Source organism: Musa acuminata, chromosome BXJ2-7 (genome assembly GCF_036884655.1).
Source record: "Musa acuminata AAA Group cultivar baxijiao chromosome BXJ2-7, Cavendish_Baxijiao_AAA, whole genome shotgun sequence".
NCBI classification, from domain to species: Eukaryota; Viridiplantae; Streptophyta; class Magnoliopsida; order Zingiberales; family Musaceae; genus Musa; species Musa acuminata.
Window position 1 is genome coordinate 38,120,405 of NC_088344.1, and position 25,807 is coordinate 38,146,211.

Here is a 25,807-nt window from a genome sequence, read left to right on the forward strand (position 1 = left end):
ATAGAAAATAAGAAGCATGAGAGTTAAAAGAGTGTAATGGGTATAGGAGAGAAGGAAATAAGAAAGTGCATGGGATAGATTTTATTAAAAAAATAATATTATGATAGAATTTTTTTTTTATGTTGAAGATTAAAGGTTGGAAGCTTCATCCAACACATTATTGAAAGTACCAACTAATTGAAAGTACCAACCACCACCTTAGTTGGTAAAGATTTTAAAAAGATCACACCAATATTTAAAAAATCAAATCTTATTTAACTTTAGTAAAAAAAATAAAAATAATTTTTTTCTCAAGTTCATAATGAGACCCATGAAAAATATACAATAATATTTATTATGTTACAAAATTATATTTGACCCAATTAATTCATATGAATTATTCAGATTAGCCGATTTATTATATTTTTTAAAACAAAATTGATTCAATAAATAAATAAACAAATTAAATTTCTGATTTTTATTTTTTTGTTTGGATCTAATCAATTTAACGTTTAAGATTTAAGACCTAAGTTGAGGATTGTAATTACGAATAAAACTGAAATTAAAAATAAATAAATAAATAATATTGCGAAGACCCATCGTTGCTAAATTAATGAGATAAATGAGTACGGTGTGAGGAGCGAGAAGACCGAGACTTCTTCCCCCTGCTTCCTTCCCCATTTCATCCAGACGAAGAAAAAGAAAAAGAAAAAGAATAAAAGAAGTGGGCCGGAGAACGTGTCCGTGCTTCTTGTTTAGAGAACGAGAGCGAAAGAGGGGTGTCCCCGTCTCCCCTTACGGCGTGAAAGCGGTGCGATCTCTTGACCCATCCCCGCCATATCTCCCTATCTGTTCGTCTCTCTGGCATCTGGATCGATCGATCGGCGTCGTTGGTGGCGGTCCTCGTGGGAGCATGGATAGGGCCGCGCCGGAAAGATTGGCTGGTTCGCACCGAGTCGTCCGCGTGCAAGCCCCACTGGTAACACTGCTCATCTTATTCTTGTTCTCCTCCTCTCATTCTCCCTCGATCTGTGGTTGCTGTTGGTGTATAATGGATGGGGTGCTCTGGAAACGTTCATTTGGGAAAATATGGGTGAGATTCGTAAGCGAGGGTTAGAATGCCATCGTTTTTGGATAGTCGTGGCCGTCGACTCTGTCCTCTCGGAAGATCGAACGGCCGATCTTCGATAACATATTGATGATAGTTGCCTTTTTGTTTCTTTAATGCTTAACTTCCTTTTCCTTTTCTTTCGTGTTTGCTCTGTTGTGCTGAGCTGAATCACTCATGTTGTTGCGGATTTTCCACAGATAAAATGTTTTGTCTCACTAACTTGCTAGGTTTTGATATAAGCTTCTGTTGTTAGCTAACATATGCTCTTGGAGGAACTTGTGATTTTTTTTTTTTCTGAATCGACCTAAAAAGGCATAGAGAGTAGTATTGCGGTGAACTTAATTTGCCTGATTCTTAGCCATTACTGATTTTAGTGTGCAATATGCAGTTTGAAAAATTGAGTATGTAAGACGTTGAATAACTATATTTATGTTCTTTCCTCCTGTTTTATCCAGGTAATTCTTGGTTGCTGTTTGAATAGTTGTTATCATTCTTTCTCCTCTGCTTTGCCTATCTAGGAATTTAAGACTCCAAATAATTGGCTGTCCCTATTGTTTATATGGTAGTAGACCATGTAGCTTCTTGCCCTAAACAAATGTTATTTGGAAAATGTGGCTTGAAGAAGTTCTTGGTGAGTAGAACATTGCTATTTGAACTAAATAGCAATTTGTTACTGAAAGTAAGCAAGAAAAAAGTTGTTATCTTGATGTTCACATGCATTATCCCTTTGAATGAATCATCAGACGCTTCTCTTTATACTCTTTCTTGGATGAATGTGTATCGAAAGCATTCTTGTTCTCATCTTGTGTGAGGCTGCAAGCAGGGAGCAACCTCAGGATGAAGTGTTTTCAGTATCCTGATTATGTAGATGTTTCTTAAGTGGAAGGACCATAGTTTGTAATTTTCTTTTGATAAAGCTGGATGTTGAGAGATCATTGCTTGTGTGAAAGTGCATAGGTATGTGTTGGAACTTGTGATTGCATAACTTTGAAGAAATAAAATGGTTCTATAATCAATGGCTACTAATTGCAAACCAGATTTTAGGCCAGGAACATGGATCCAGATTGTGAAGTTAGGTTAGACTTAAAAATCATATTAACGATAAACAAAATTTAAGTTGTGTGTGTAACTTTTTCTCTTTCAGTTTAGGTGGGGTTTGCTTCTGTTAAACCGGCAACAATGACATGAATGGTTGAGTCGAACCTAGGGATTATGACATATATTGTCAAACCAGTAGATACTACAGGTGCTACATTTCATTATTTAAGTTAATTAATAGTATTAGTCTGTAGGAATTCTGATGGTGGTTGGTAGGTTATTTTCTATTAATGCTCCAGTAGGATCTTGTAGACATGTAAACTTATGGAATATGAATTTCAATGGAGATCGTTGCTTCAATTTGTCAATACTGCTAATAGATCATAAACAAATAATAGTTGTGAATTCTTGTTCTTTAAAGGAGATATTTGACTGGAGATAACCTGTAGGGACGATCTAAGCCTACAAACACCATGTAAGATTAAAATATTCTTGTCTCATTGATTTCTTACCTGTTAGTAATGCATGGACACGGAGATTGACAATTGGAGGCTGACTACAAATTCATCGTATTATTTGCCTTGTCTTTCTCTGCATATTTCTCTCTTTTAATGGAATGTTTTAGTATGGTATACATTCTGTGTATGTGTCAGTTGAAGGATGACAACAATAGGGGATATCTTTATAATGTTTTTAAAGAATCGGATTGTATATGAATTTACCAATTCAACCAAGGATTGATACTAGATCATATAGCTTAATTTGATTGATATTATATTTTATTGTTTTCAGTTACATTTGGCGGTGTTGAAAATTGGGCCATTAAATATTTCTGTATTGGTACTGTAATGGTCCAACAAGGTGTTGAAAATTGTACCAGACCAAGATTTTAAACCTTAATTGGGACCATAGTCTTTTTTTTACCTCGAATAGCAAATGAATAGGCTTTCTATACTATTTGACAAGTATTACAATGGCATATTGCTCCCATAATTGTTGAGCATTGGTGCTGGAATTACAGTGGTTTGTATTTGCATGCATAACACATTGCAATTTACTTGCATGGCACATTATGGATACTTTTGGTTTAAACTGATACGTGTAACAACAGAGTGGAGCACAAGCTTAATCCGTAGCTTTTTCTGACAATCTATGCATCTATATGGATGAATGGACTTGAAAAGTTGGCACAATGCAGATGATTCTTATGGGTTATTTGATCCCAATATAGTGGTAGAAAACTAGAGATGCCTGAGGAAGAGAGGTGCCAGCTTCATTTTGTGGCCTGATAGTACGAAGAATTGGGGAGGTACCCAAGTTAGTTCTCAATAAATAAGATTTGAGATATTTGTTTTTGATGCTAAAGGGGAATTAGCTTGTCTTTAGTTGAAGTTCATTTGTAAATTGCTGAAATGAAGAAAGTTGGACCTTTGGTTAATGATTATGAGTGAGGATTAAGGTGTATATGCTGTGTTCATATAGTATGACATGGTTGTTACCTCTTTACTTTATTGCATGATTCATGTTGTCCACATTGACGCATACCCTGATTTTGTAGTGTGGCAAAGCATTACACCTGCTTTTGCTAAGGCATCATATGTGATGGCAAGTATTAAAAAAAAAAAGAGAGAAACCTAAATCCTTGGTTCTGACTTTTGGTTTCTTACAAACATTTTGTTTTTTAAATGTCCTGTCTTCAAATATAATTCTGACGTTTCAGCTAGACTTTTTCTCCTAAATCAGCTTTTTTTCGTCTGTAGAACATCCCTGTTGGTTGCTGAAATGTGAAAACTTTTAAGAATACTAGGTTATATACATTAACAACAAGCCATAATGGATAGCAGGTAATGTGATGAAAGTAAATTGTTTTCTCTAAAGCACATATTTTCTTGAAAATTAAATAAAATAAGCAAAAATAGAAAAGCCACAGAAGTAGCATTTTTTTTTAGTTCTTTTAGGAGTTGTTACAAGCAACTGACAAGTAATAAGAACTCATTCTCATGAGACAGTTAATGAACTATAATTACTCTATATTTTAAATTCTATTGCTTCCTCGAAATTTCATTTTATTATTCTCTTGTAATCCAGAACACTGTTTTGTAGTTAAATTTGCAAAAAAATAAAAGCTGAAAACTGCTGTTGTATGCTTTATCTTGGATTTATCTGTAGTAGTTTAGCTTGTACATTGATTTTTTTGGTGTTTCATTGTTATGGATGTGGGACTCAGGTTTGTACTTACTAGAAGAGTTTGATTTGGAAAGGACAAGATGCAGAGACACATATGAAACTATGTTAAAACTTATTCTATTTGGATCAGAAACATGTCTGTTGGAATGATCATCTGCTGAGGGCATATATATAAGATGGTCATGAGAAGAATGTCACTAATTTATTTCATTTCATTTTGTATCCTCCAAGACTCCATTTATTGTCAATTTATGAGGTCAAATAGCCCTTTTCCATTAGTTATCTAATTAAACTTTGGTTCTCATAAATGAATGATGAAATAAATTGGCAACAGAACTTGTTTATTAGGTTGGTCATATCAGTTGGAATGGTGTAGTGCTGAACCTAGCTGAAGCTGTTTTTAACCTTCTTCCTAAACTGTTGGTGTGTATTTAGTGCATTGGAACACTAGTGGAAGCAGCAGCAATAATAAGTGGGCACATATTATGAAGGCTTTCATATCTACCTGGTGCCTCTCTCTCCTTGTAGTTCTTTAACCCTTTCTCCCAGTTTTCCTTTTGCCTCTCCTTTTTCTGTACCTTCCTCTAGACCTAATGCTTTCTCATCAAAGATGTGACCTAATCAGCTTTAAAACATGCATCATGCTCCATAGCAAAATTTGTTTAATACCATTCTGATCCTCAAAGTAAAATAATAGTTGTCTTCAAATGCAATAAGTCACAAAGTTTGAGTTTCATTTATTGATTAATATCTCAAACGTTATATCATCCTTACAACATGTGCTCTAAAATCTAGCAAGTGCTAGCATGTCCCATTTACGCACTAAGAAGTTGATTGATATTATTGTTATCCATGTAAAGTGTATGGAGTCATTTACCACGCAATCACTGGCTTACTCATTTAAATTTAGCACCTTTGGCCGCCTTTAAGAATGAAGTTATTGCTGTATTCTTTATTAGATCTTACATGTTTATTTATTTTTTTCAGTGCAACTTTTGCTTGGGATCTTAGTTTTTTTAGTGTTTATGCACAACCAAGATATAGTCGATTAATAATAAGAATGGCATGCAAATCTGCAGGTTGATTCTGTGTCATGCTATTGTAGAGTAGATGCTGGCTTGAAAACAGTAGTAGGAGCTAGAAAGTTTGTTCCTGGAGCTAAGCTATGTCTCCAACCTGAAATTATACCCAATGGACCACGATTGAGGAATTCACGCAGGGAGAGAAGCAGAAACCAGGCACCTCTACTGCCTGGCCTTCCTGATGATCTTGCTATAGCTTGTTTGATTCGAGTTCCTCGAATTGAGCACCAAAACCTTCGATTAGTTTGCAAAAGATGGAACAGACTTTTGTCTGGAAATTACTATTACTCCCTAAGGAAAAAGCTTGGGATGGCAGAGGAATGGGTGTATGTAATCAAGAGAGACCGTGGAAAGATTTCCTGGCATGCTTTTGATCCTAACCATCGGCTCTGGAGGCCACTTCCACCTGTTCCTGCAGATTATTCTGAAGCTTTTGGCTTTGGTTGTGCTGTTCTCAGCGGTTGCTACCTCTACTTATTTGGAGGTAAAGATCCATCAAAGGGTCCAATGAGGCGTGTTGTCTTCTACAATGCCAGGACAAACAAGTGGCACAGAGCTCCAGATATGCTTCGGAAACGCCATTTATTTGGTTCCTGTGTTATAAATAACTGCCTCTATGTTGCCGGTGGGGAATGTGAAGGGAACCAAAGAACGCTTCGGTCAGCTGAACTTTATGATCCTAACAGGAATAGATGGATATCTATTGCTGAAATGAGCATTGGGATGGTGCCCTTCATCGGGGTTGTTTATGAGGGTAAATGGTTTCTAAAGGGGATTGATTCACGCCATCAGGTTGTGAGTGAAGTCTATGCACCTACTACCAACACATGGTCCACGGTTGGTGGTGGAATAGTTACAGGCTGGCGTAATCCCAGTATTTCAATGAATGGAAGGCTATATGCATCAGATTGCCGGGATGGCTGTAAGCTTAGAGTTTATGAAAGAGCTACAGATTCATGGAACAAGTTTATGGACAGTAAACATCATCTAGGAAATTCTAAGGCCTTTGAGGCTGCATCATTTGTTCCTCTGAATGGGAAGCTTGGTATCATCCGAAACAACATGAGCATCAGCCTTGTTGATGTAACAAATCCAGTAAATAGCATAGAGACCAACAGTTCTCATGTGTGGGAGGCCATTTCTGGGAAAAACCAACTTAAGAGCTTCGTAGCAAACTTGTGGTCATCTATAGCTGGTCGCAGTGGGTTAAAGGGTCATATAGTTCACTGTCAGGTGCTTCAAGCTTGAGACCTCTTGTGGAATAGAAGACAGGTGGCAGGTAGTTACTTGTTCAGTCCTTTTAGTATTAGATGATGAGTACGTGATATCGACAACTTAAGCGGGCAAATTCGCAGCAAAGCTCTTCGTTCTCCCACCGCTATTTGTTTATTTCAACATCTGATATCTTTATTTTGGAGGTTAGGAGTAATGCCAATTCCAGTCGTCAGTGGGAGAAGGAACATGCTTTGTTGCAGAGATTTGAGTCAGTAATACTTTTGCAGTCGTGGTCTGCACTAAATGGAAAATGAGGCCATGAAATATCCTCATAAATTATGAGTTGGGAAGCGGGGTAGATGCCATTCCTCATTGCATACCAGGAGTCATCAGAAATGTTACGGTCATGGAACTTGACCATCCATCGGAAGCTTATAAAGGGAAGTGTGAGACGTGCAACAATTAATGTTACACATGTATTGCTTGTTCTCATGGACGTTATAGTGGAAATGGATCATCGTGGTGCTTAAACCGTAGATACTCTCATGACAGGAAAGCCATTGCCTCGACAGTAGAATCCACTCCCAGATGTGTATTTCATGTCCTCAGATTCCAGAATTCATCGTCGGAAAGCTCGGAGCCTTTATATTTACTAGGGTAAATGATGGAATCCCTTGACACTGATCATATATAAATATCTGATGGGTTATGGCTTGTGAGACCTGTCATCTATGTTTATTGAATGAGGAAATTGTTTCGAAGATTTTGAATTTGATTGAATTGAGAAAAGACATGGGGTCGAGCCTTCAGATCAAACTGATGGGAAGAACTTCTGCCTAAGCTTGAAGGATTGTGTCGGATGGATTTCTCTCACCTACCAACTTATGATCATCTTCGTTTGATGCGGGTATTGGGCCCTCCTGGTCATGGCTTGTATGCACGGTCTATCTTCCGTATGCAGTCACGTGTAGGCCTACCTGTTTGAGCACGCAGGTCAGACGTTTGCCTATCTTAGTGTGTGTTCGTATTCAATTTGTGCGTTTGCGGATGCGTTGTTGCTGAGTTCTGCTCCTTGGTGCACTTCAAACAACACGAGGACCACCAATGGATTGATTCTCCGAGAAAATTGAAGAAAATATTAGACCTAAATCAAAGACTTCTTTTGAGTAAGAAGATTTAACTGCTGGTTATTCTTTTGAGTAAGACTTGTTATTTTTTTGAGTAAATAAGAAAAATGAAGTTTTTAATGCAACAATAATGATAATAAAAGAATTATTTATCATTACCAATATTAAGATCACTATCATTATCAATATAATCATCGAGTCAGTTTGGAGGGTTTGGCTTATATATTTTTGAGTGAAAAAATTTGAATATCATTACTACTACACAAGGTGGTTAATCTTTTCTGGATTTAATTGTGGTTGTGATAATGTCCAGCTCATTCAGCCATGCATACAAGTGTCACCCACGTGGTGGTCCACATCGATTTGTTGACACTAAAGGTAATTGAAAGGTCATAAATCGACGTAGGCCACTTATTGACTCAACTTCACTATGCTCATGGAGCCATGAAATGGGTTTTGGGTACTAATACCTTAGCACTATACTCAACCTCTTGACTCAACTAATATTGGATTAGATAGGAGAGACTAATACCTTAGCATATGATTGACGTTGAACAAATTACAGATTATCTCATATAGTTAGTTAGACACAATTAGCAGCCCAGTTTTTAGATTAAAAAAAATTAATATTAATTTTTTTTTATATTTATAAAAAATAATAATACAATATTTAGTTTTTATTTATCATAAATATTATTGATTTTACTAACCGAAGAAAAAATAATAAATAAAAATAAATAATTTTAATATCCTGATTATGTTTTGGACGGTGACGGAGAAAGCTGATCGGTGTTCGAATCACGGAGTCATGCTTGCGTTGTCGGTTAGACTTCTCCGCAGGAAGACACTGGGAAAAAATAGGCAAACAGTGAAGCCATTCTGCCCCTTCGTCTGATTTCATCCCGCAAAACCCAACGAAAGCACTGTTTTCTCTATTCTTCTCCTGCTATTCCTCACTTCTCTTTGGCTTCTTGTCCAAGATGTTCCTCTTTGCAGCTAATCCTGTTGTGGCTAGAGATCAATCGGCAACTTTGGGAAGGCGGTATTACTGATTGTGATGAATAGTTCGAATAATGCGAATCCCGATCTGGGTTCACGTCTCCTGGTGGAAAACAGAGGATAAAAAGGGGATCTTTTTCGAACCCCTGGGGGTTCTCTCTATATACTTTTGGCTCAGAACTAACTTCTCGGATCTTTGTTTGTGGATTGTGTTGGATGGTTGCGACTTTTGGTCATCTGTTTTCGTGGTAATCGAGTTATTCGATTCCTGTTTTTCAGATCTCTAATTTGTGGCTTTTAATTCTCAGTTCTTGGTTTCTGGCGCAGTAATGACTCCTCTGGGTTCTAAAGCGAGGAGATTTTGTAGCAAAACCCGCATTCTTTAGCGGAAAAAAAAAAACAGCATATTTGTGCAGCAAAGAGCTGACTTGATCAAATCACATTGCTTCTGTTTTCTCTGAAAAGATTTGGATTGAACATGGTCGGTGCTTTCAATACCCATTAGCCACTGCTTGATCTCTTCATTCGTCATGAGTACTTGGGGTTGGGCGACACCAAGCAATGCTTTAGCTGGATTGGCTTCCTATCTTACCACATTAGAGGACAAGCATGCCGCAAGATCATGTTAGTGACAAATTTATCAAGTCTTGACTCGAGAGATGAACTTGATTGTGTCAAACTAAGCAGTAGGAGGGTGAGGTGTAACTAAGATCACTTTGTCCACATTCTGGTTCTCTGCATTTCGAGGATTATGCTGGATGACCAGGTAGGTTTGTAGCTCTGTGAACAGAGTAGAGGTATTTTGGGACATGACAAAGTAATGCCTTCATGACACTGCCTCTCTTGCAGCACTGTCAAGTGAGTGATGTCCTGTTGTCAATTCACATGCGCCTGAGAATTCTACATCTTGTCTTGAGAAAAGAACTCGACCTGATCTCATCCGCAGGTCTATATGGACAGGGGCACATCCTGATGTTTCAAAGGCCACTTCACCATACAGTGGAAAATGGTAGCGTGAAGATGAAAAGAGTAAGGAGCTCAGTGTTTGCTAGGATTCCTTTATCACTTGCACTCATAATGCTCATGTTTTATTTGGCATATGCTATTATTTAGCAGTGTATTTGATATCCACACATCTCCTCCCTAATTACATGCTAGAGTAGCTTTCCAGGGTTCTAATCTTGCAATGAACTAAATCATTTGAAGAGACAAAAGCATGTCTCATTTTCTGCTTTTGTATCTTAGTCATGAACCTATGTCATAATAAATAGCTATAATTACTAGATTACATAAGTATCATCACTTTAGCATGATCATATGCTTAGACAAGACCTTGGAAACATGGACATTCTATTGATGAAAATTAGAGATATAGGGAAAGAGAAATGATTAAATTATTGACATTTCATTAAGAAGCATGTCTTGTTTGTGAAATTATCATAAAACATCAACTCCGTTCTGTTAGATCTGATGCATCTGAACTAGTTTCTGATGAAATTTGGTAAATGCAGGATTCTTTTGGAAAGAAATACAAAGACTTTTGGGCTGAGTGATAACAAGCTGTTAAGAAAGATTAGTTTGCTCTACTCTTCACTCATGGTAAGAGTTCTGGAGATCAACTTTCTTACCATTGGCATGTACTAATTCCCTGCAAACAACACTACAAGTCAGGGTTCTGTTCTTTGTAGTGCATGGGGTGTTTGAGCATGGAATCAGCTGACAAGCATTTAAGGGAGTGATCAAATAGATTGGCAAAAACTATGGCTTTAATGTCATCACACAAAGCAAGATCGAAGCATTAACAGGATTCCAAATTAACTATCTCCCAAACAGTCCTTGATCCTAATTAGCTTGGCAAATCTGCCAAAAAGTGCCCTACTATAGGACACAAGGCCTCCAATGATTCAAACCTGGGGCCTTTGATGGGACAGGGGGAGCCCATCCATGTGAGAGAACAATGTGGTTTAAGGCACCCCCTAAGCACACATTTCAGTACTAGTAATATGTACCTTATCATGTGGTCCTTAGTTAAGGGAGCATAGATAAAATAATCCTTGTAATGGTATAGGGCAAGGTGCAAGGACCCACATGCTGTAAAGGGCCATTGAAGGTGATTCTCATTTGTCCTTCCAACTTTGGGAAGTGTGGAAGCTCTGCAGATGCATTAGATTCCTGGGAAGTTAACAGTCGATCAGCTTTCCTGCCTGGGTCATGAAAAAAAACCATCAAATCAGAAATAAAAATCTGTAGAATTATTTCAAGAGAAAAAAAAGTGGAATCAAGGCTTCATTCTAGTCATATCGATGATCTATTAATTCATGAGTTGTGTCATAAGCTCTGCTTAATTGTTGCCTGTACATAGGAGCAGCTGTAAATTCCTTCAAGGAATTACCAAGCCTTGGTAATAAGAAATCCAAAATCTATGGTTGTTGGCTTGTTTCCATGCTCTTTGTCCACAACAAAGGACAGATTCAGTTCTTCATTGTCTCAAGACAAAGTAATACTTTGAACAAGTATGCTTCTGTTCTAACAAAGCAATGGTCCCTGATGTCAATAATCAAGAGAGCCATTCCTACAAGTAAAGAAACATAAGGATATGTAATATGATGCGAATGCTCAAAGGCATGTACACTTGAGACCATGATCATTGCTTCTTTCTTTCTTTCTTTCTTTCTTTCAGGAGATGAAGTTGGGAAGAGCAGGGAGTCATGTGGAGCTACAGAGATGATACACTCCCATGTGGATACCACGTGGGACTTGATTTCCTTTCCCCAAAGTCCACTGGGGTTAGAAAGAAAAGGTTGAGCACCCACATCCACCATCATCTTTCCCTCGTCTTGCTGACCTACTTTTTCTGGATGACATGATCTCTTGCAGAGCTGATGTATCCGTCTGTCTGTCTGAGGTCAGTGAAAGACGAAATCACCTCAGAAAATGGTGTTAAGGTGATTCAATCAACCTAAATAACAATTTTTTTTTTTTTTCTCATTGGAAATCTTCTTTCAAAAATGGATCTTCTGTTATGCATCATGCAATCTTCAAACATGATATTGAAACGTCAATATACTGTCACAAAGCCATTTATTAGTTGGCTGCCGATTGGTTTTTTGTTGAAGAACATATAATTTGCATGGATATTCCTGTTCAACAGTAACCTGCATTTTGTGATGGAGACTTTTTATGTCCTCATGCTGCGGCATACCATCGTATACTTGTATACTGTACAGTGCCAATGTTCATCCTTGTTGAATTCTCACAAGTTAAATCATTCTTACCTGTAGCAGGGGCTGCTTGTCCTTTGAATGTGTTTGTGTTGTGTTGCTAGGGAGATCCTATATTATATTCTTGTGCATGGTTGTTTCAATTCAGATGGAAATATGTGCCATGGGGTTTTGCATGTTGGAGTACAATAGAGGAGATGTTTGAGGCAGCGGGCCTTGGGCACACCATGTGCATGCATGTGGTGTGTCGCTTCCAAGTAGACCCCTATCCCAATCTCACTTTTCCACCACCCTACTGGTTGGGTTCTGCTCGTGCCTCCCCATGACTCGTTCATCCCATTACTGCCTTCGCCATGGAAGTAGCGCTCATGTTCTTCTTCCTGCTTTATTTCTCTGTCATCTGAACACTTTGTTACAGCTGTTTCCTAATTCTAAAACCTTAAGACTGCCGAGTCTTAATGGCATCACGGTATACTCAAAAGACATGTCCATCTTTCACATGACTTTTCCCCATGCGCAAACCACGTAAAAGACGCCACTTGTTTTTCTCATCAGTGCAGACCTCAGCATACGACCCACCCCTCTTGTCTCAAATGGTAGCCGTTTCTCTTTGGTTTTTTCTCCTTGCCAGTGACCTTGTTTAATCTCAATGTGTGTGTGTGTGTGTGTATATATGAGAGAGAGAGAGAGAGAGAGAGAGAGAGAGAATACCACAATCACCTAGTGCTACACCCAATGCTTTCAGATATCTTCTTGTGTGGTTTCTCCTCTGCTTCCCATCCTCTATCTTTGTCATCTCGATCCATATGAGTAAAGCAAGCCTTTGACACACACACACCTTGCTGTTCTTCCCTCCAACCGCAACCATGCAAGCCACCAAATCATTCGAGCAAGCTTTCCTGAAGCAAATGCTTCTTGGCATCCAACTTTCTGCTGTTTCACACGGAAGCGGGAGTCTTCAGGAGAGGAAGAGCGCCATCAAGCTCTCGGCCGATGTCGCCATGGCCGTCGCCAGAGGTAGCAAAAAATGGACTCGTGGCCTCATCGCTAGCCTCTCCAAGGAAGAGCACAACAGGTCCTTCCTTCAGTTCGTCCTTGGAAAGGAGTCTGAGAGACCAGCCAAGATTTGCCACAGCTCATGGAAGATCCCAAGAAGCAAGAATATCGTGAGGAGGAGCCTTAGGTTTCTGTCCAAGAGGAAGAGCAACATACGTGCACCGAATAGCAGCGTTCTTGCCGGGACACTAGTGGAGAAGAGAACACAAGTGCTCAAGAGGCTTGTCCCCGGGGGTCAGTCCATGGATGCGTTCTCCTTGTTGGACGAAACCCTAGACTATGCCGCCTGTCTTCAAGCTCAGGTGGATGTAATGCAGAAGCTTATGACAACTCTCGAAGCATCAAAACATAGGTAACTTCATTCCATTGATCACTGTCACTTCTCTTCAGTTTCATGTTTCGTTCCATACTTTTGCACCATTTCTTCGTTGTTCTTATCCGCAGAGCTGACAGTGACGCACAGCGCCCCAAAGAAAAGTTTCATCTGTTGGCAATGGTGGGAAGCTGGTATTCCACGAGGAAAGGCCTCCGGAAAAGGCTCAGCAAGAGGCCAAAGCTCACACTGTAGCATGGGAGGAACGTGTACTCTGCGGAAAGTAACGTGAGAAGAATGTAATGCGTGCGTCGGTGCTTTGTATTGATCGCTCTTCTGAAACTGCTAAAGATTGGAGAATGTCGAAACGTGGAGGAGATCATATGTATATTGGAGAGAGGGATAAAGCAGTGAAGCTTTTGCTTCCCCATTAATATTACTGGCTCTTGTTTTGTGTGAAAGACTCATCGAGGACTCGAAATATATGCATACGAAGACGCATGCATATAAATATTTACCCATTTGAATGCAAACAATTCAGAAGATACTCTTAAACTATAATAAATATCTATTTCAACCATAATATCATATATTAAATGTTTTCCATTTTAATTTTATTTAACTTATTTACAGTATTTTCAAGTAGATGTTAAAAAAAGACACAAATATTAAAATAAAAATAACAAAGATGAAAAAAATAAAGGAAAATCAAAAATAAAAAATAGTTAAAATTAGATAGAAGTGGGTTCGAGAAGAGTATCCTAACCAACTAGACTACAACGAATAAAAAAAATACAAATACAAATACAAATACAAATACAAATACAAATACAAAGAAAAGAAATATATAAAAATATAAAACTAAAATAAAAAAAATATAAAATTATAGAATATACAATAAATATAAATGAAAAATAAAATAAAAATTCCGTTGCCGGGACTTGAACCCGGGTCTCTCGGGTGAGAGCCGAGTATCCTAACCAACTAGACTACAACGGATGTTGTGTAACGTTTAGGAAAATTATAAATCACAACTACATCTCTCACTATATAAATCTTTCGCCTTAATTCAACGACGGCTCACGGAGGCCCCAACCGAGACATAGTTCCCTATTCCCATTCGCATCGGCTGCCTCTCGCGACCTTCTCACTCCACTCTCCGGCCACAAACCTAGGGCTCGGCCAGCGACGTCCTCTTCCTCACACCACCACCGCCTCATCCAATTTCCTACAAACAGACGGGGTTTCTTTACCACCCATCAAGGTTCTGCTTCGCCTTGCTTCTTCTTCTTCGTTTTGCTTTCACGTACTGTGATTATTTAGGGTTTTAATCTGTAGGTAAGTTCATTCTTATTTTACTAGGTGGTCTGTGTCAGAACTTTTTAGATCCGTTCAATTCCGTTCAATTATCTTTACTGTAATCGAATCGGTTTTCATCCGTGAGCCTTATCGTTTCTTCCGTAGAGATCTACTTGGGCGCAACTGATGTCCTTCTGATGCGCATTCCGTTTCGACTCCCGATGTTCCCTAAGAGTTCTGATGAATCTTGATAGTTTGTCCGCAGCCAGTCGACAACCCAATTGATACCCCGGTCGGATTTCCTAATTGCAGCTCTTGAAAATAATTTGAATAGGATCGCATCTTAACTTAGCTGATCCAAAGGACGTCTATATTGATTTTCTAAGCATTAGATGGAATGTGGATCCACCATTGATTTGTCTGAGTGCTTACTGTTTGCAGGCCGTATAAGGGTAATCAAAGACGATTAGGTGATGTTTACTAAGTGTTGATGATTTGTATGCTCCTGCAAACTATATGTGTCTCATACACTTAGCAGAACATGTACCAAAATATTTGTGATGCCAAGATGAGATTGTTGAAGTAGATATGTGGAGTTACTAAGACAAAATATGGTTTTATTCATTAGCAATTAGATGTAGCTCCAATAGAGGATAAAATATGATAGAATCATTGAACAGTGTATGAAAATCTTTACAGAGAACTTATAGATGCTGTCGCTAGACTAGATGAAATAATTAGTATTAATAGTGTTAGAATAGGTAGAGGGAGATCTTAGAAGACTTTATTAGAAACCTTAAATCAAGAATTAAATGCTCCTGATTTTACTAAGGATGTTGCTTTGTGCAGAGCTCAATGTCAGAATAAGATCTATACAATGGATCTCAAACAGTTGGGACATATGACTTACACTTTGCAAAAAAAAAAAAAAAAAGAAGAGGAAGAGCTAATACTTGAAAATTATAACTTTTAAAAAGTTTTATGAGAGCATCATGAAAGTAAATTAGTAATGTTTAAACAATATTCAAAGACGAGCTTGCCTCAACTTCTACAAGAACGTTGTAGTAATATGATCTTTTAAACTTTGCAGGCATCTTTCAAGAACATTGTAGTAATAGAAAAGGAGAAATTGCATGTTTAGCTAATGTTATGTAATATTGTCCACCTTATACAGCAATAATTCTTTTTCTAATGTGACATAGGTAACCTTGTAGTTAGGTCTTGTGCAAATACAATATGTTCTCGAAGCTGGATTGCATCTACATAACCTGATAATCGAGACTTAAACAAGGCTTTAATTTAAGGCTTTTAAATCAAGGAATCAGAATAAAGCAACAATTAATTATTTGTTCTATCGGTCCACAGTGATTGGACTCATGTGCAAGTCAAAATTTGTCCTTATATGAGTAGCCATCCAATGTGATAGGGTAACATGTCCACCTAACAACCAACCTTAATAACTTATAGGCCCTTCTTGCACACTTATGATATACTCCAGAGATTTTATTGATCATGGCGATGTGGTTAAGAATTCCTGGATCCTGTTGCAGTAGCTTTTGGATTGGGTTGTTTTGTTTTGACAAGAAAACTGCTCATGAATAAACAATTTGTAAAATGAGAAGCAAAATCATGCCTTTCTAAAGTTTCCAACTATAAAGAGGAGGACTTGTATGATTGTCAAAAGAGCACTCCTGATACTTGTTCAATAATTTTGTGGCTATATGTTCCTTGTGATTTTTATGGATTTCAATTTGTCTTTTATTGGAAACAGGAAATGTACATTCGAGTGAAGCGCAACAAGACAACCTACTTTGTGCAGTGTGATCCAACAGACACAACTTTGGATATAAAGCAGAAATTACAAGCCTTGATCGATCTACCTAGCAATAATCAACGTTTAACCTTGGTGGCAACTGATGTTGTATTAGTAGATTCAATGACATTAGCAGAACAGAGGGTAACAATGCCATTCAATTACCATCCAGAACTGACAATTCTAAGTGCTATTTCATAATTTTAGGATGATGATTATACGGACCACCTAAACCTGTTTTAATTCTTAATTGTTCATGCGCAGGTTGAAAATGATGCTGTGGTGGCTTTGACTCTTAGAAAAGGTATTGCACTTCTCTGGCTTCTTTAATAAATCTTGAACTCATGTATGTGCTCATATACACCAATGCAATTTTGATGGCTACTTATAACATGTTCATGAGTCATGGAAGGTTCTAACCAAGAATACATTTGCCTAGTATAACAAAAAAGTTATTTTCTCAAGTACTGAATTATTGATTTTGTGCATTTTCTCCATACCGTTAAATCAACTTTATGGTGGACTACCTGTTCATATGCACAAGTTAGATCTTGTTGAGGCATCCACTATTTCTAGTTGGTCCATGAGTAGTCACTGTATCATGCTAGTGTGTGTTGTGCCTTTTTCTGCTCTGATTGATGCGAAGGACACAAAATAGCCAGATGTAGTATGATTTTTATAAAGATTTAACAGTGATGTCTTAATTTTTTTTACTCTGAGTAAGGGCCACAAAAATATGATAGAAATGTGCAATGTAGTTCAATTGGTGCACAAATAGTTTGCCATTTCAGTGGCTGTTTGAAGAAGCAGCTACACTCTAATGGGTTTTCAAGGTATTGCTTACAACAGATGCGAAATGTAGGTTTATATGTGAGTGCATGTACAATCCATATGGAGATATTCTAACAAAGTACATAACTGAGTAAAAATTGAGAAATTGAATTAGCTTTAATTGGTAATGGCTAATATATGTTAGATTCCAATCAATGGTTTATGAGATCACATTTTTGTACACGTCAAATAACTAATTTTAGTGATAAGTTAGAATATTTGTGTCCATTTTACATTGTGATGGATCCTGTATTTATCAGTACCAAACTAGTAGTAACAAGGCAAGTGAAATTAATTGGAGGAAACATGAATTTTTTGTGCTTATGTGGACTAAGTGTGGTGGCATATATTTTTACATATAAAACGTAGCCACCCATAATCATATAACCTTATGCCATATGAGCATCGGACACATCCGTATATACTGCCTCGAAGACTGCATTTGGGAAATTGATTTTAATAATAAGGTTACTTTTTTTATTTTAAGAATTGTTTTCCTGGTAATTTATGGTTTTGATATGGATTGTTAGTTTGAGATCTAGGGTTTTAGCCTGTGATTTATACTGGTGAAACAAATGGTTCTTTTTCTGTACTATGTTATTCTTATCTTGGCTGTAGGATTAGGTGTGATTGAACACAATTTCCTGGTGAGGAAATCGTAGTCTCATTTTTGTTTTTACTTGGGACAATAAATAAGTTCTCAAGAAATGGATTCTTCTTTTCAGATGATAATGAGTTTGAGGAGATTTACATTGCACGCCCTGAAGACTTCATGTCATTCTCCTGATCAGAATAACAGCCTTAGACAGATGATTTGCTTGTAAAAACTTGCGTCAGTCATATCCATGTAGAAGAAACATATTTCCCTCGTCAGTGAATGTAGAATGATTCGGTCAAGGATGACATTAGAGCTGGTGGTGGATCTAATGAACTCATGGGTGAACTTGTTTGTGCACGTGCTGAACTGCCGCAACTAAACTATAGACTTGGGGTATTTGTCATGCAAACACCATTAATTGGCAAGAAATAACAGTGTTTTAGCTGTTGAACAAGGTAGTACAAGGGATGTTCATGCTTGATGCAGGCTCAAATGTTGATCCATATGATTCCTTAGCTTTTTCTTTATCTGGAGCATTTCCCAAAATTAGGAGATTATTTATTATGGAAGCAAAAGTTGAGAAAAGAAAAAGGTTTTAACAAATAGACTATCCTCCCATGAAATACCTTTAATGTTACTTGTTGTTTAAGTCGTGCTGTATATTTGTGATCATAAAGGGTTATTCTATCCGCAATAGTCGATGTAAAGTTAAGTCTGACAAACTTGTTCTATTTGTAATTAATAATTATTGGACACTTTTATCTAGAAAAGATATTTAAGTTTTTATCAAATAACACCCCTTAACTGGTTTTTACGTGGGGAGCTTTCGTCGGCTAGCTGGATGAAAATTTCCTTAGTCGTCGTTCTGCTCGCTCTTCCTCGTCACGGTTGTAATTGCGGGTAGAGTGAAGGTGGGCGACGAGGGCGTTAGCCCACAACAAAGTGGGCGAGGGGCGACAAAGATTTGGGACCCAATTCATGGCGTTTGTTTACTCGTACCTTCGCCATCGCTAAGGAGGCGATCGTCGCGTACCGTGCTGTTGCAGTCCCGGCTCAAGGAGGAGAAGCGCGCTCGTGCCTACCCACGCCACGGAGGGCTTCGCTTCCTCTTGGATCTTCGCATCGTCTTCTTCCTCTCTCGTCCTAGTGGGAGCAGCGTCGAGATCCTCGTTGATGTTGACACCCTCGTCGCTCACCCCCACTCTACCCTCTGTTATCGTCGTGACGAGAAAAGGGCGGTGACGTGGAAGGGAGGGAGGAGGAGGGGGCGACAGTGATGGTAGAGGTGATGACAGTCAAGCGCGCGGCGGTGGAGGCGACAACGGGTAAGACGAGGGGTATTTTCATTACATTGATAAAAGAAAAAGGTACTCCCATATAAAAAAAAATCAATTGCATGGGTGCTCTTTGATAAAAACTCAATATTAAAAGTTTTTAAAGATAAAATATCTGATAATAATTTTTTAATCATTTTGGCTTGTCTGCAGTTTAATGTGAAAAATAACGCAATCCGGGCGACAATTGGGCCTAAATCTTTCTACCCAAATTAGGCCCAAAACAGGTCTTCACATAACAACTCGTGATCCCTCGGTCAATTACCGAGTCTTCTATGGCGCTAGCGGTGAGCATAAGCCGCCCAACACCCCTCCTCTCTGCCTTCCTTCTCCGCCCTCTCCTCTCTACCTTCCTCCTCAATCCCCGACGTCCTCTCCCTCTTCCCTCTCCTTCTCTTCCGATCCTATTTTCTTCTCCCACTATCTTCTCAATCTCCACTTATCCTATTCTTCACCCACAAATCTCATCGCTCTCCTCCCCTTCCGCAGCCACCGACCCTGGCACCAGCGACTTCGACACTGATTCTGTCGAGCCCTCTGCTCCCTTCGATGAGTCCGACCTCCATGGCTTTCTCCAGCTCCTCACCCAGGCCAAATCCTTGTCCTCATCTCGTAAAGAGGCCCTGGCCTTCCTGCGGGCCTCCTCGGGTGTCGCGCTCAACCTGGGTTTGGTCTGCAAGGCCCTCTGGGAGCTGAGGGGGGACTGCGAGTTGGCCTTCCTCGCTTTCCGATGGGCGGAGGAGTGCGTCGCGGATTGTCGGTGGGCGTGGCATCTCATGATTTGGGCGATGGGCAAGCAACGGCGATTTGATTTGTCCTGGTACCTGGTGCGTAAGATGTACAAGACGTCGGTTCTCACGCAGCGGGCGATGGTGATCATGATGGAAAGGTGCTAACTTTGATATTCTTTTGGCATCCTACTATTCGAGATCAACAATTGAATGACACTTTTAATGTTTATTTTCAGCCTGAATGTTGGATTTGTATCCATGATAATTTTGATTTCCTGTCCTAATTATATGTGCTTTATCTTTTCCCTTTTAGTCATGCCTACTTTTTAGCTTAGGCTGCTGCTTCGTTTCGAATCAGTGGATCATCCCCACTATCAAGTATATGACCATTTTTTCCTACCTATTATCTTCAAAATAGGGAAATAACCTCCGGACCTTTTGCAAAGTATGATCATGATGAAACATGATGTATATCTGGTTAATTACTTAATGAGAAAGATTATGATAGATGAAACATGCAAGTAAAGTTATGGCTGGCTAAATAGTGGTTGTTATCTTGCAGGTTAGTCGTCACTTCTTCTTCCTAGAGGTCTAGAGAGTGAACGTTTTCTTAACATATAAGAAATAGGAGAATATGTTTTAAAGTGCCCCATGATTTGGGATAAAAGCAGTAACACTTTATTGCTCTATCATGCAGCCCCACAAACTGTCCCTTTCTTGTCTTCCTTTTTTTCAAGATTGGTCTCTCCAATTTCTTGTTAATGATTTAGGTAATGTTATATGCATTAAAGACGAAGATCAAAGAATACTTGTTAATGATGACAAGATTAAGGAAAGATGAAGAAATTATTTTTATAAATTATTTAATGAATGTTTCACACATGACTTAGATTTAATGGTAAATAATAGTGGTAGATCTAATAATCATAGGTTTATTCATAAAATTAGAGCTAATGAAGTAAAAAATGCATTAAAGAAGATAAAAATAACTAAGAGTGTGGAGCCTAATGGTATCCCTATTGAGGTTTGAGAAAGTTTAGGGGATAAGAAAGTAACTTTGTTAACTAGCTTTCTTTAACAAAATCATGAGATTTAGAAAAATGCTTGATGAATAGAGAAAGGGTTTTTTTTAGTATCAATTTATAAAAATAAGGTTAACATATAAAATTATTCAAATTATAGAGAAATTAAAATCATGAGTCATACTATAAAACTTTGGGAAAAAGTTATCGAAAGTAGGATAAGACTTGAAATTAATATATCTGAAAATAAATTTGGTTTTATGATTATAATATCAACCATAGAAGCTACCTATTTATTAAGACAATTAATGAAAAAGTATAGGGAGAAAAAGAAAGATTTGCATATGATTTTTATTGATTTACAGATAGCTTATGATAGGATTCCTAGAGATTTTGTATGGTGGGTTTTAGAAAAGAAATGTGAATCCACTAATTATATTGATGTTATTAAAGATATGTATCATAATGTAGTTACTAGTGTTAGAACTACATGGTGTATGTCTAGTGAGTTTCCTATTAGTATATGATTATACCAAGGATTTACATTAAGTCCCTACCTTTTCATATTGATAATGGACGAACTTACTAGTCACTTACATAAAAGACATCCCTGATGTATGTTATTTGCTAATGATATTGTCTTCGTTGATGAGAGCCTAGTTGAAGTTACTTATAAACTTGAGTTGTAGAGGCAAGCCTTAGAAACTAAAGGTTTTAGATTTAGTAGGACTAAAACTGAATATATAAAACGTGATTTTAGTGATTCTAGAAATGATTAAGAAAATATAGTTAAATTGTATAAACAAGAAGTTCATTTAAGTAAAAGTTTTAGGTATCTTGGATCAATTATTCAATAAGATGGAGAGATTGATGAATATATTATTCATAGAATAAAAACAAGATGGTTAAAATGAAAAATTTTATAAGACAATTGTGAGATCAACAATGTTTTATGGATCAGAGTATTGGGCAATTAAGAAAAAATGCATAAAAAAAATTGTGTTGCTGAGATGAGAATGTTGAGACAGATGTGTGGAATATTAGAAAAGATAGGAAAAGAAATATTTTTATTCGTGAATAACTAGGTATCACTTTGATATATGATAAGATGAGAGACAATTGTTTAACATAGTATGAGCATGTACTAAGGAGACTTCCAGATGTGATAATCAGAAAAGGTAAAATAATTAATATTAGTGGTATGAGGAGAGATATAAGAAGATCTAAAAAGATTTTAATATAACCTATAAATAAAGATTTAGATATTTTGAACTTAACTAAGCATATGACTTTTTACAAATTTCAATGGCTGCAAAGGATCCATGTAGTCGATTCTAAATAGTTGGAACTTAAGGTTTGGTTGTTGTTGTCGTCGTCTCTCCAATTTCTGGATGTGCATATTACTTTAAGACCAAATTCATTTTTTTCCTATCAGTTAGCCTCTTGATATGTTTGTAGGACAATTTAAAAAAAATTTGTTTATATTTATATTTAATTTGTTCATTAGACATGCTGACTGATGTTTTTTTTCCTTAATATTCTGTTGTAGGACGGAATTGAGTTCTTTGACATATGGACACTTTCTTTTGTGTTTTTTTCATTCTTGCTTCTTTGATATTTTTGTGAATTGATGATCTTGAGTTACATGAGATCTTTAAAATTCTTCAGGTATGTAGCTGCAGATGAAGCTAGGAAAGCAATGAAAACTTTTCAGGTCATGGAAAGGTTCAAAGTAAATGCAGATTTAACAGCATTTTATGCCCTTCTTTGTGCGCTTTGCAAGAACAAGTATGTTGAAGAGGCTGAGGAGTTCCTCCTTCTAAATCGGAAGTTTTTCCCCCTTACAGCTGAAAGCTTCAACATAGTGCTAGATGGATGGTGTAATGTCATCTGTGATGTGGTTGAAGCAAAGAGACTGTGGAGAGAAATGTCAAATTTCTGCATCACCCCAGATGGCATTTCTTATTCTCATATGATCTGTTGTTTCTCAAAAGCTGGCAACCTATTTGATTCTCTAAGACTTTATGATGAAATGAAGAAGAGGGGTTGGATTCCTAACCTTGTGGTCTACAATTCTCTTATTTATGTACTAACCAGAGAAAGTTGCTTGAGGGATGCAAACAATATTTTTGATAAAATAATAGAAGCAGGCTTGCAACCAAATGTACAAACATACAATTCTATGATATACCCATTATGCGAAGCACAGAAGCTGGAGGAAGCACGAATGGCAATGGATGACATGATGGTGAAGGGAATTCATCCAACTATTGAGACATACCATGCTTTTGTTAAGGTGGAAGACATTGAAGGAACCGTGAAGCTTCTTAAAAGAATGAAGGATGCTAGTTGTGGTCCTAACAGCTACACTTTTTTCCTGATAATAAATAAGTTCTTCAGATTTGGTGATTCTGAAAGCTCACTAAAAATGTGGAGTGAGATGAAGAGGTATGATGTCATTCCTGATGCTTCACATTATATGGCTGTTGTAGAAGGTTTGGTAAAGCATGGATGGATCCCAAAAGCTCTGGAATTCTATAAAGAAATGAAATCCAAGGGATTTTCTGCTGATCCTAAGCTCGAGAAGTTTTTCATGTCCTTCATATCAAACAGCAAAAACCACTGGGGAACGAGTGGCAAGGAATTCATCTTTCCACAAAATGGCAGACATGGCACTTGCATAAGAATGAAATTTGGATAACCAAGATCAGTTCCTCCAAACCTTATTGTTGCAGTGATCGAATTCGGTACAGTATTGTCAAATGTCTTAGAGAAAAGTGTTTGATCTATCAGCTCATAATGGCACCAGGAATGTCTTCTGGCTTAGATATAGTGTACTCTAGCAGACGTGTCTAGCATGGACACCTATGATTGGAATTCTTTGTTGATTTATTACTTACAGATCTAATAATCTTCAGCATCAACCATGCAATGTACTCCAATACCCAACCCAGATGTCCTGAGATAGCCCTGAGGTAATCATTTGTCCTTGTTTCTTAAACACATTTACATGTTAGTTGCAGGCTTGCAGCATGATATATGCAATGGGTTTCTAGCTCTGTTTCTCAAGCTTTATGCTCTGCATAGATACTGAAATAAGAGTAAGAATTCTAGACTCAGTTGCTTTTGTGTTCCTCTTAGCCTCCGGTCATCAACAAATAAAAGCTAATTAATAAACTAATGTTACAGTATCCATGTATATTATATGCGATGATAAGCATGATTACTGCTTTATCAGCTCCCAAGGGTCATTAGCATCATATACATATGAGGGAATTCTTTTGCATGACTAAGATATTTTGATCTAAATTAAGGTTGTATATCTGCAGCATGAAAGAAATAAATACAAAATACCTCTGAATTGGAATTTTTTTTTCATTTGTTTTGTTCAATATTTAGAATGTATGATTGCAGTTTCATGTTCCTTATGAAACATATCCATTTTGAAACATTGACACTGTATATGATGATAGGGCTGTGTAGATTGTAATAGGAGTGTTGTTTTTAGAATTGTAGCATTGATTAGCTTCCTGCGAATTCGAAAGGTGAAAGATGTTCTAAGAAAGTCAATCTTCAATTGTGGTGGCTTTGACGAAGACTCTTGCTAGTGCCTTTTCTTTTTTCCAGCATTATACTGGTATAATAGAACCATATGTGGTCCACAAATTATCATTCAAGCATATGCAAATGGTTGCCATTCTTAATAATCTAGAGATCAAGTTCTGGTTTCTAGATTTGTCTTGAACTTTTACTTTCTGTGGTCTTTGCAAGAACAAAAGAATCACTGAATAATTTCCTGGTTGATTTGTAGGAGTAATATGGCCTTTGTATTGAAAAATTATCACTCAACAGATCATTTCGTTTCATTTTGTCTGGTGTAATAATGTCTTGTGGCTTTATCAGACGATTTGAAAGACTCAAAGGGTCCCATGTTAACATTCCTTTATCTCATAATACCAGGCATTGGTGTCCAAGAAAACTATGCAAAGATTCTACTGGCAATCAGATGAAGATGTTACAAATCTCCATATTCCCGTGCCATGAATGCAGTAAAGCTGGGCTAAATTGCGTGTCATTGTTTCATTAGTTAATACATGATCCACACACTTGTTGATGCTTACTTTTCAATCTTCTACTTTGCTACGAGATGAATCTATGCATGGCCAAACTAAAAATGAAGAAGATAGAAGCTATTGATCTGCCGTTTGAGGAACAGAGAATTGTTGGGGTTGGAAACAATTAATTGTTTCTAAGATCTCTCTGATCTTTGGCATGGAGAGATGTTCCATCCATCTTTTATTATATTTTGTTAGGAATAACTTTGGAAAATGCACTGGGGAGAATTCAGATGGATGAAGCAAGTTGACACCACTTCCAATGTTGGCTCTTGCACATATAGCTTCTTTTCTGATAATGAAGAATTCATTCTGGTTAATTGCTCTAAATGTCACATACCATAGCTGTTGTTGTTTGCCCTTTTTTTGCTGTATTTTATTATTTAAATCTTCAAAATGCAATTTTCAGCATTTCAAATGGATCGTAGTACAAATCTTTACCTGTGCTACTGACTTGGATATCTATCTGGTTTGTGCGGTAATAGCCGTTGGGATATGCAGGGGCAAGACGGAGAATAAGGCGTATGCACCCGTGGGCCCACTTTGGGTCCGGAGGCTTGAGGCAGGGAGACGAGTCGGGTGTGACGAGGTGTACTACTGCGTACCGTCGGCCGGCTCTACTGCTACTGAGTATCGTTAGTGATGCCACCTCGATGAGGTGATGAGTGGGCTCGCGTGGCAGGGACTCGAGGCCCCCGAGATTCCGATCAACCCTGACAACTTCCCCGGTTGAGTC

The 25,807-nt window shown here is 37.7% G+C and overlaps 4 protein-coding genes and 1 non-coding gene across 6 annotated transcripts; 4 read left to right on the plus strand and 1 right to left on the minus strand.

Annotated features, from left to right (window-relative positions):
* Positions 1 to 654: 654 nt before the first annotated feature.
* LOC103993061 (F-box/kelch-repeat protein At1g55270) lies at positions 655 to 7,644 on the plus strand. The gene is made up of 2 exons (XM_009412989.3): positions 655 to 958; positions 5,395 to 7,644. Exons 1-2 carry the CDS (start codon positions 893 to 895, stop codon positions 6,643 to 6,645), a joined length of 1,317 nt encoding a protein of 438 aa, XP_009411264.1. The 5' UTR covers positions 655 to 892; the 3' UTR covers positions 6,646 to 7,644.
* A 4,670-nt stretch (positions 7,645 to 12,314) lies between these two features.
* On the plus strand, positions 12,315 to 13,789 carry LOC103993060 (uncharacterized). Of its 2 annotated transcripts, none has more exons than XM_009412987.3 (2): positions 12,315 to 13,367; positions 13,460 to 13,789. In XM_009412987.3, the coding sequence occupies exons 1-2, from the start codon at positions 12,826 to 12,828 to the stop codon at positions 13,581 to 13,583; spliced, it is 666 nt and encodes a 221-aa protein (XP_009411262.2). In that variant the 5' UTR covers positions 12,315 to 12,825; the 3' UTR covers positions 13,584 to 13,789. The 2 variants fall into 2 exon arrangements, with proteins under 2 accessions (XP_009411262.2, XP_009411263.2); XM_009412988.3 differs by having other exon boundaries at positions 12,319 to 13,367; positions 13,469 to 13,789.
* Positions 13,790 to 14,254: 465 nt separating this feature from the next.
* On the minus strand, positions 14,255 to 14,327 carry TRNAE-CUC (transfer RNA glutamic acid (anticodon CUC)). The gene has a single exon. It is a non-coding gene; the product is annotated as a tRNA-Glu (tRNA).
* A 76-nt stretch (positions 14,328 to 14,403) lies between these two features.
* Positions 14,404 to 18,347, plus strand: LOC103993059 (uncharacterized). Its single transcript, XM_009412985.3, has 4 exons — positions 14,404 to 14,592; positions 16,399 to 16,584; positions 16,705 to 16,744; positions 17,997 to 18,347. The coding sequence occupies exons 2-4, from the start codon at positions 16,402 to 16,404 to the stop codon at positions 18,056 to 18,058; spliced, it is 285 nt and encodes a 94-aa protein (XP_009411260.1). The 5' UTR covers positions 14,404 to 14,592; positions 16,399 to 16,401; the 3' UTR covers positions 18,059 to 18,347.
* A 433-nt stretch (positions 18,348 to 18,780) lies between these two features.
* Positions 18,781 to 25,391, plus strand: LOC103993058 (pentatricopeptide repeat-containing protein At1g80880, mitochondrial). Its single transcript, XM_065118904.1, has 4 exons — positions 18,781 to 19,194; positions 19,357 to 20,092; positions 22,625 to 23,931; positions 24,917 to 25,391. Exons 2-3 carry the CDS (start codon positions 19,479 to 19,481, stop codon positions 23,655 to 23,657), a joined length of 1,647 nt encoding a protein of 548 aa, XP_064974976.1. The 5' UTR covers positions 18,781 to 19,194; positions 19,357 to 19,478; the 3' UTR covers positions 23,658 to 23,931; positions 24,917 to 25,391.
* The last annotated feature ends 416 nt before the right edge of the window (positions 25,392 to 25,807 follow it).

Coding starts and splice junctions, on each gene's coding strand:
- LOC103993061 (XM_009412989.3), top strand. CDS start 893: ATGGATAGGGCCGCGCCGGAAAGATTGGCTGGTTCGCACCGAGTCGTC. Junction 959..5,394: donor TCCGCGTGCAAGCCCCACTG/GTAACACTGCTC, acceptor GCAAATCTGCAG/GTTGATTCTGTGTCATGCTA.
- LOC103993059 (XM_009412985.3), top strand. CDS start 16,402: ATGTACATTCGAGTGAAGCGCAACAAGACAACCTACTTTGTGCAGTGT. Junction 16,585..16,704: donor TGACATTAGCAGAACAGAGG/GTAACAATGCCA, acceptor GTTCATGCGCAG/GTTGAAAATGATGCTGTGGT. Junction 16,745..17,996: donor GGCTTTGACTCTTAGAAAAG/GTATTGCACTTC, acceptor TCTTCTTTTCAG/ATGATAATGAGTTTGAGGAG.
- LOC103993058 (XM_065118904.1), top strand. CDS start 19,479: ATGGCGCTAGCGGTGAGCATAAGCCGCCCAACACCCCTCCTCTCTGCC. Junction 20,093..22,624: donor ATGGTGATCATGATGGAAAG/GTGCTAACTTTG, acceptor AAAATTCTTCAG/GTATGTAGCTGCAGATGAAG.
- LOC103993060 (XM_009412987.3), top strand. CDS start 12,826: ATGCAAGCCACCAAATCATTCGAGCAAGCTTTCCTGAAGCAAATGCTT. Junction 13,368..13,459: donor CTCGAAGCATCAAAACATAG/GTAACTTCATTC, acceptor TCTTATCCGCAG/AGCTGACAGTGACGCACAGC.